Source organism: Ziziphus jujuba, chromosome 9 (assembly GCF_031755915.1).
Source record: "Ziziphus jujuba cultivar Dongzao chromosome 9, ASM3175591v1".
Taxonomy (NCBI): Eukaryota; Viridiplantae; Streptophyta; class Magnoliopsida; order Rosales; family Rhamnaceae; genus Ziziphus; species Ziziphus jujuba.
The window spans coordinates 24,020,572-24,030,307 of NC_083387.1; the positions used below are offsets into that span (position 1 = coordinate 24,020,572).

The following is a 9,736-nucleotide window of genomic DNA, read 5'->3' on the forward strand; positions in this document are numbered from 1 at the left end:
TAATATGATTATCAAGTAATGATAATTACTACATAGACCTTTAGAATTCATGTCTTTCGGGAAGACAACTAAAGAACATATCATTTCTTCCAAACACACACAAAAAAAAAAAAAAAAAAAAAAAGAAGAAGAAAAAGAAAGGAAGAAAAGAATCTATGATTGCATCCACTCTAGAGGTTGAATTTGTGGAATTAATGCTTTGACACCACTTGAGTTTGTCGACTACATTGTAAGGATGCCGAAAATTAGTATTATAGTGATACATTCAATAGTTTTGTTGTTTTTATTTTTTTATTATTTTTTTAACACTTTGTCATAAAATAGCTTCTCAAAGCAACATAAAAAAAAAAAAAAAAACCAAAAGTGGACTTTCTATTTAACGTGCACATGTCAAAACATCTATACACGTATAATATATGAATAGTTTTAGTCACTACCCTCTCAAGATCAAATTGATGGAAAACTATCAAGATTTTTATTATTAACTCTTAACTTGTTTTAAAAATTGAGATTTAAAAATATTTATAAATTATATGAGTCTCAAAAAATTACTAAAATACTAAGAGGGCAAAATAAACTATACATTAATTCATGTTAATCCCAAATATATTTTTAAATTCCTAATTCTTGAAACAACCTAAAAGTTAAAGAAATTATGATATAAGAATTCATTTGAATAGTTTAGATATGGTAAACACTTAATGAATTTATGAAGAGAGAATCCTATGTCAGCTTCCATACAGGGAAAAAAATTTCTAAGTGCTTGTTAATCTCGTATCATCCACATAAGTTGGTACCAAAAAAAAAAAAAAAATTGTTGCATTTAGATTTAAAATATATTGGTTCAACCATTGATAACAATGTTATTGATGGGCCTTATGCAATTCTTATGGTTTTTCTTTTCCCATTTATATTTTATTTAAAAAAATAGATACAGAAAAATTTCAATTATGTAATATTATATTTACATAGTTCTGTTCTGATAAGTTTGCACTTTGTCTTAGATATGGTATTAATTTCACCAAATTTGATGGGATGCAAGAAAAAAAAATTTTACAGAAATCATAAGTCTAACTAGATATGGTAGAACATGGGACATCCACCATAACAATATATATATATATATATACATTATGTATGAGTATCCAATTACCTCAATTGAATTTGATGTTCTGTATTATGTATGAGTATCCAATTACCTCAATTAAATTTGATGTTCTGTCTAGTCTCTTTAGTGCTGCAAATTTGAGCAAGTATTAAGCTTTGCACAACATATGCATAAGGAATACTTTAGTTTCCATTTGATTTATTTTATTTTTTATTATAAAATAGACGGTTTTGAATTTGAGATCATTATCCTAGTAAAAAAAGCAACGTGTGACAGCCTGAGTTTAAGCCCGGCTCCTGTAAGTGGCCTTTTAAGACATTGATGGGACATAAAGAATAAACATGCCTTGCCCTTTCAACAAACAACTATTTAATTTGCCTTCAAATATGTTAATGTCTTCTCTCTCAGTTTGCATTGTCCTTTCTAGAAAATGTCTTTGCTGTTTGATTACGAATTGATTTTATCCGTGTATATAAAAGAGAAGCAAATATTCAACGTTTCAAGATTCATTGAACCTAGACACAATTTGTATAATTATTAAGAATGTTGAAAAATATTAGGAGAAATAGATCTTACCCATTAATTAATTTGTCTAAAAAAGCCTAATATTAAGAAGATGCTCTCTATCCACTAACATGCTCTATATCCATGTGCCGCATATTTATAATTGTTAATTCCTTGAAAACAGTTCTTCAATCTAGGTGTGGCACTCACAAGTATGTAGTCACTTTCACTCTTTACGTATTCATGTATCTTGAATGTCCTATTTTATTCTCTACCTAATACCTATAATTTGACATTTTATTGGATTATGTCAATTTTTTGGTTTTATTTATAAATAAGTTGTGAAATTGATTTATTTCGTCCATCTGCATTATTATATGATGTTTTTGCTTTAATATTATGAGTTTAATATGTTATAGAAAGATTCAGAGATCATTTCATGTTTGGAATGGAAGAATTTACAATTTTATACTGAACACTTATATCTATCTATTGCTAAATAAATAGCTAAAAATAAAACATAGATATATTGCATTTTGCATATATGTATATAGATATACCACATCTTCAACTAAGTTTTTAGCGTAAATCATTAATTAAAGATCATACCCTTAACACCTACTATGTAAAGTATGATTTCCAATTTAAGATAGAAACATCGATCTCAGTATATTAAAATTCTATAATATATACATGTATTTGAAAGGGTCATGATCTATTCTAAAAGTTTCTAGTTAATAATGGAACCGTGCCAATGTAAATACTAGAAAATGACTGCATGATCTTTTATTTTTTATTTATTTATTTATTTATTTTTGGGTAATAAAAAATGACTGCATGTTTAAAAACTAAAAACCTGGAAGATGAATATGGAAACCCTCATGTCAATACAGTTTCTATTATAAAGTATGTGAATGTTAATGTCCATTATTAGATCTAAAATGACTTATAAAAAGCTAATCCACTTTATATATAAGTCTAGCCTCATACATATATATTATATTTTTATCTATTCTGTCCATTGTATTTAAAAATTGATGGATGACAACATGTGCAAACACTAATATTGCAGCAGCAGTACTCCTCCCAATTAACAATAATCAAAGTCAACACACAACCGGGGATATATTTTATGCCCAAATGCTAAAGATTAAATAGTACAAATTCATGCAGAATAATGATTCTAATTTTAACTGTCAAACAATTATATATTAATTAATTAACATATGTTAAATATAGTTTGATATGCATAATAAATTCATATTGTAACCATTTAAACTTTTAAAATTGATAATAATTTTACCGACCATCGACATGTCTAATCACCGAAGAAAATTTATTTACGTAATTGCAAATTCCAGACACATATAGGATATATTTTAATATATAGTTGACTATATATTGTGGGTTGATATATATGTATAAGCAAGACCAAAGGTGAGATTTTCAAGAACAAAATTAATATAAAGTTCATTTATATATCTTCTTCTTCTGAATTCTCAAACCTATCTTTACAGGTTAGTATATGAAGAAATAAAAACACTACCAAGTACCCTTTTACTAATAATGGCAAACATGTTCATTTGGAGCAAATAGCTTGAACTTCTTTTTTTGTTTTTTTTGTTTCCTTTTTTTTTTTTTTTGCTTTTCTGTGTGACATGTATAGGTTTCTTGGCAACAGTCTCTGGAGGTGTGGCCAAAATGAGCAAACGTTTTTCTGGTGAATTGGAGATGAAGGAGACCGAAATCGCAAGCGGACCTCCTTCACGTCGACATGCTAATAAGGTTGCGCCGGCCGATGCTAAGTATAAGGTGGGTGTGCCTCCTAAACTAAGCCTTTTTGAAGAATTTAAAAGTACAGTGAAGGAAACATTTTTCCCAGATGAACCTTTACGTTCATTCAGAGACCAATCCAAATCGAGAAAGTTTGTTATGGGTTTGGAAGCTGTTTTTCCCATCCTTAGTTGGGGAAGGGACTATAATCTCACTAAATTCAAAGGTGACCTAATTGCCGGACTTACCATTGCTAGTCTTTGTATTCCTCAGGTAATATACGTATATATATATATATATAAAATTGCAGGCTCTAGTTAATCTGTATTGTATTATTTTGGTTGCTGAAATATATTAGTTTCTCGAAATTTTGCTTCTAATATTTTTATATTAACAGGATATTGGATATGCAAAGCTTGCTAGATTGCCAGCTCAAAATGGATTGTGTAAGTCTTTTCTCATGTCTTTTGAGTAGAGTATTTTCTCATTTCTTTTGAGTAGTCAAAGTCTTTTTTTGGTATTACTTAACGTTTCTTTTAGCTCAAAAGCAGAGTTTTAAAGTGCTTAAACGGTTTTCTAGAAGATCCACAAAAAAAAAAAAAGGTGTACTACCATGATGAAACATTTTTTAAGAAGATAGAAGCTGTGAAAAAAGTATAAACAAAAGTTATCCAAATTGAAGCTTATAAGCCATCTTGCCTTTAATCCGAGATTGATTAAAGGCCTATAATCCGAGATTAACTACTATGATTGAGCATGATATTTATATTAGTATTAACTCACAACTAATTGTTGGCCATACAAAAATATTATATACAGACTCTAGCTTCGTTCCACCTCTTGTGTATGCATTCATGGGAAGTTCAAGAGATATTGCAATAGGACCCGTGGCTGTGGTGTCTCTCTTGCTTGGTGGTATGCTGGAGAATGAGATCGATCCTGAAAAAAATAAATCTGAATTTCTCCGCCTCGCTTTCACTGCCACATTTTTCGCCGGTGTCACGCAGATTGTACTTGGTTTTTTCAGGTATATTTATTTGTGTCCAAAGATTGTTGGATATATATATATATATATATATATTACATAAGGAATTAATGAAACATGTTCTTCATGATCATGTATAAATATAGATAATATATATAAGTTTTAGATAACTATATATATAGGACATTAGCATTTATGGTTTGTGTGGGTGCAGACTGGGTTTCGTGATTGAGTTTCTATCTCATGCTGCCATTGTTGGATTCATGGGTGGAGCTGCTGTCACCATTGCTCTTCAACAGCTTAAAGGTTTGCTTGGCATTAAGGATTTCACCAAGAAGACGGATATTGTTTCAGTTATGCGCTCAGTCTGGAGTTCCGTACACCACGGGGTATTATAATATTTAATCCTTTTATATATATATATATTATACACATGCAATATTGCCTCTATTGATTTCTCAATGTGGTCTTAAAAAAATTATAATAAATACTGTGATCTACATTAAAATCACAGTTATGGATAAAAAGATGTAAATTATTTGAAACTCAATATAGTTTAATATTTTATTGGAGGATATAGTTTATCAAAAAATTATTTTTTAAGAAAAGAAAAAAAATTAGATAGTCTTTAAGTATACAATTTTTAATCCTATTTACAAATTAATTATACTTAACCATTAACATAATTCTTTTTAATTATTTTTATATGAATTATGAAGGGTTTAATTGTAATATTCAATAAAATTAGCAAGCAATGAGTAGTTGAAACCCATGATTTTAGGATGTTTTACAATTTTACTTACTTTACTAATTACTCTCATACAAATATATATTCATAAATAAATATATATATATATATATATATACACGGTGGGGCTATTCTCAGGATGTCCGGATGGAGGAAAAAAACAGATGAAACATGTGACTCATTTGTCAGCCGTTGGATGGCAAGAAAATGGGATGGACGGTCAAGATTGTATCTTCTATTTTTTTTTTCCCTCCCATTCCCTCTCCTTCCTCCCCCATCCCTCTTCCACCCCAATACCCACAATCTTCTCTTTTGTTTTTTTTTTCCTCCCATTCCCTCTCCTTCCTCCCCCACCCCTCTTCCACCCGATACCCACAATCTTCTATTTTTTTTTTTTTTTCCCCTCCCATTCCCTCTCCTTCCTCCCCCACTCCTCTTCCATCCGATACCCACAATCTTCTATTTTTTTTTTTTTTCCCTCCCATTCCCTCTCCTTCCTCCCTCACGGCTAGGTGATGGCTGCCGAATGGTGTTGAATGGGGTGGAAGAGAGGTGGAAGAGGAAGGAAGGGAGTTCAAATTTTTTTCTACATTTCACCTAATTCACAGGGATATCAGGATGGAAGAGGGATGGGGAGCAAAGAAAGGGAACGGGAGGGAAAAAAAAATAAAATAAAAGATACAATTTTGACTATCCATCCCATTTCCTTGCCAGCCAACGGTTGACAAATAAAACACATGTTTCACCCGTTTTTTTTCCTCCATCCGGACATCCGAAGGACAGCCCCACTATATATATATATATATATATATATATTTGCCCCCCGCTAATTGAAAATTCTGGCTCTGCCCCTGCATGCATGCGCATGTACGTATGTAAAATTACAATAAACTCCCGCTGAACCATGGTTACTTTCTTGCGTAAAGAAAAGAAAAAAGCTTTAAACAAAAAAGTCATACAGGTAATCAGATACTATATAAGCTAGTTCACATTATCGCATAGTTTCATAGAGACATTATTTCAGTATAATATATGATTGATTTTATAAATCTATAGTATAAAACTATCAGGCCAACTATAATGATATAGACTTTTTTTTTTTTTTTTTTGGGTCGTTATGAACTAAATGATTTTTAATTCGTCATACGTACCAATTTAATACTATTTTATTTGACATGGCGTGCAGTGGAACTGGCAGACGATACTCATTGGAATATCGTTCTTGTGCTTCATGTTGCTTACTAAGTACATAGTAAGAGTACTCCAATTCCGGATCTATTTAATTTATCAATCTTAAACGAATATTTTCAACTTTATTTTTAAATAATTCTTTTTTTTAATTTTTTTTATGTTACATGATTATTTAGGCCAAGAAAAACAAGAAATTATTTTGGGTTTCTGCCATTTCTCCTTTGATCTCCGTTGTTCTTTCCACCTTTTTTGTGTATGTAACACATGCAAACAAGCATGGTGTGGCAATTGTAAGTACCATATATATATATATATATATTGCTTTATGATGATACTATATTTCACAAAGAGACAAAGTAAATTAACAAAACGGATCGGAATTTCAATTTTTCAGGTGAATCATATTAAAAAAGGTGTGAATCCACCGTCCGTTAATGAAATCTATTTCACCGGAGACTATCTAGCCAAGGGTTTTAGGATCGGACTGGTGTGCGGCATGGTTGCGCTAACGGTGAGCAAGATTCCTACATATATACCCAGCAATAATAATAATAATAATAATGATGATGATGATGAGGAGGAAATTTTGGATCAGCAACACCACTGCTACAACTGAATTAATGTATATTAAACCTAATCTTGCTCCAACCCTAGGAAGCTGTAGCGATTGGGAGAACTTTTGCTAGCATGAGGGACTATCAGCTGGATGGAAATAAAGAAATGGTGGCACTAGGAACCATGAACATTGTTGGCTCTATGACATCTTGTTATGTTGCTACAGGTATGAAAGGGAGAAACCCTGTCTAATTAGCTCAAGTTATGATCATGTCACACACCAAAATTTCAATTCCTTTATGAAAAATTTAATTTTAAAAAAAACTTAGAATTAATTTGATGACTTTTGAAATTGAAAAACTTCATAGTGTGTGGACAAGTTTAAATCAAATTTCAAATCTAATGAAAATGTATCTTGTTTTTATAAAACTATTCTAAAAATACAAAATCAAAAGTTATCTTACACATGATCTATAATATTATATTTAATTAGTATACCATTATTTTCTATAACCGTACGATATTAGAGAGCGAACAAATAACAATTTTTATTTTTTATTTTTTATTTTATGTTTCTATATATTCATCGGATGAAGCTTTGCTTTGAATATGCGCAGGGTCCTTCTCAAGGTCAGCAGTAAACTTCATGGCAGGCTGCCATACAGCGGTGTCGAACATCGTGATGTCTTGTGTGGTACTTTTGACATTGGAACTCATCACACCGCTGTTTAAGTACACCCCAAATGCCATTCTTGCTTCTATCATTATATGCGCTGTGATAGGCTTGATTGACATAGAAGCAGTGATTCTGATATGGAGGGTCGACAAGTCTGATTTCATTGCATGCATGGGAGCCTTCTTTGGTGTGGTTTTTATTTCAGTTGAGATCGGTCTCTTAATTGCGGTACTACTATTTGTATATCATATTTAGAGAGTGATTAATTGGAATTCAATATATATATATATATATATGTTGTTTATTAATGAATTTTTTTACTTAGATTTAATTATGAAATGCAGGTGGCTATATCCTTTGCCAAAATCCTTTTACAAGTAACGAGGCCACGAACCGCAGTTCTTGGGAAGCTTCCATGGACTAATGTTTATAGGAACATCCAGCAATATCCAGAAGCAACTAGGGTTCCTGGTATTTTAATTGTGAGAGTTGATTCTGCAATATACTTTTCAAACTCTAACTATATTAAGGAGAGGTACAATTGTCAACCTTATTAGGATTCATTTTTTTATGTTGTTTTTAATAATTAATCTTGGAAAATGGGATTTGAATTCTGTATTTCTACCAAATAGAACAATAAACTTTACCATTAGAGATTGTTTCTAAAAAGATAATTATCTTCTAAAACCATGAATTCTATTTGCTAATTGAGCATATATATATATATATATATATATTTTCAGCTAGATTTTAATATATTATTAAACATAATTAGGAGGAAATTACATCTCTGAATTTTAGAAGAATTCTTTTTTACAATATGAAAATTTACATTTTTGATGAATCATATCGTGATGACTATATACTAATATATGTATATATGCTTTGCAGGATTTTAAGATGGCTTATCGATGAAGAAGAATTTAACAAGGAAAAAAATCAGCCTAAAATTCAGCATTTGATTGTTGAAATGTCACGTACGTAAGCAATATTATCGTCACCCTTTTTTTTTTTTTTTTTTAACGTATAGGAAAGGTTCCGTTGACACTAAATATAATATATACTACAAGTATTGAGATCAGCTTGTGTATTTATTTGTGTGTCTTGATTTATTTTTCAAAATTAGCAGAGTTTAATATATTCTTGTTTGCAGCCGTCACTGACATTGACACTAGTGGCATCCATGCCTTAGAAGAGTTATACAGGGCCCTTGAGAAGAAAGAAATTCAGGTACATAATATAAAATTAAACATGAATAAATATAATCTCATATAAATCAATAAAATGTTATCACATTATTAATTTGTTTATTATTAAATAAAGTTCTATTATTATTCTTCTTATTTATTTATTTATTTTAAAAGTTCTATAGCAATGTTATTGTTGACACATATAACAATCACACTAATTAATTGTTACAAATTTGATATACCTACTTACAAGACATGCGATTTTTTACTTGAAACAGCTTATTTTAGCAAATCCAGGACCAGTTGTGATTGGGAAACTTCATGATTCAAAATTTGCAGATGTAATCGGGGAGGACAACATTTTTCCTTCGGTTGCTGATGCTGTTCAAGCACGTGACCCCAAAACTGAAGAACTTTGATGCCTATATTCATACATGTATGTATATGTTATATAATATATATAGATTCATATTGTGAGGAATTTATAAAAAAAATTGTGAAGTGCAATATATATTATGCACCTCTAATGATTATAGATTATTATTTCTTACACCACATAAAAACTATATATATATATATATATATATATATCTGTGTGTGTGTGTGTGTGTTATGGGTATTGCTAGTTATTCTACTATATGAGACGTGGAAATGCTTGGATCTGAGCAGGAGATTCTGGAAAAAAAAATCTTTTGTGTTCCCAGTACAGTACAGTTGAAATGAGCTCGAGATTCTAAGATCTTTTTGCAGAAAGTGGGTGGAAATTGAAAATAAATATAAAAATAGTGGAATAGATAACGTTTATAAAAGTGTCCTTTTACAACCATATATTTATAGCATTTATTAAATAGAGTTTTCGAGCCATTGTCAGTGATTACTAAGTTATTTTCCCCAAAAAAAGAAAAAAAGAAAAAATAAGTACTGGTTATAAGTATGTTGTACAGTACCATCGATGTTTCTTCAGGCATAAGCCAAAAAAAAATTCACTGCTTTACATACCCTTATT

At 30.4% G+C, this 9,736-nt stretch overlaps 1 protein-coding gene across 1 annotated transcript; it reads left to right on the forward strand.

The window, feature by feature from the left end:
• Window positions 1-3,056: 3,056 nt before the first annotated feature.
• Window positions 3,057-9,149, forward strand: LOC107427527 (sulfate transporter 1.2). The gene is made up of 14 exons (XM_060811469.1): window positions 3,057-3,129; window positions 3,279-3,658; window positions 3,783-3,831; window positions 4,205-4,412; window positions 4,585-4,759; window positions 6,305-6,370; window positions 6,486-6,599; window positions 6,704-6,820; window positions 6,964-7,090; window positions 7,482-7,768; window positions 7,885-8,075; window positions 8,432-8,517; window positions 8,694-8,770; window positions 9,009-9,149. Exons 2-14 carry the CDS (start codon window positions 3,314-3,316, stop codon window positions 9,147-9,149), a joined length of 1,983 nt encoding a protein of 660 aa, XP_060667452.1. The 5' UTR covers window positions 3,057-3,129; window positions 3,279-3,313.
• Window positions 9,150-9,736: the final 587 nt, after the last annotated feature.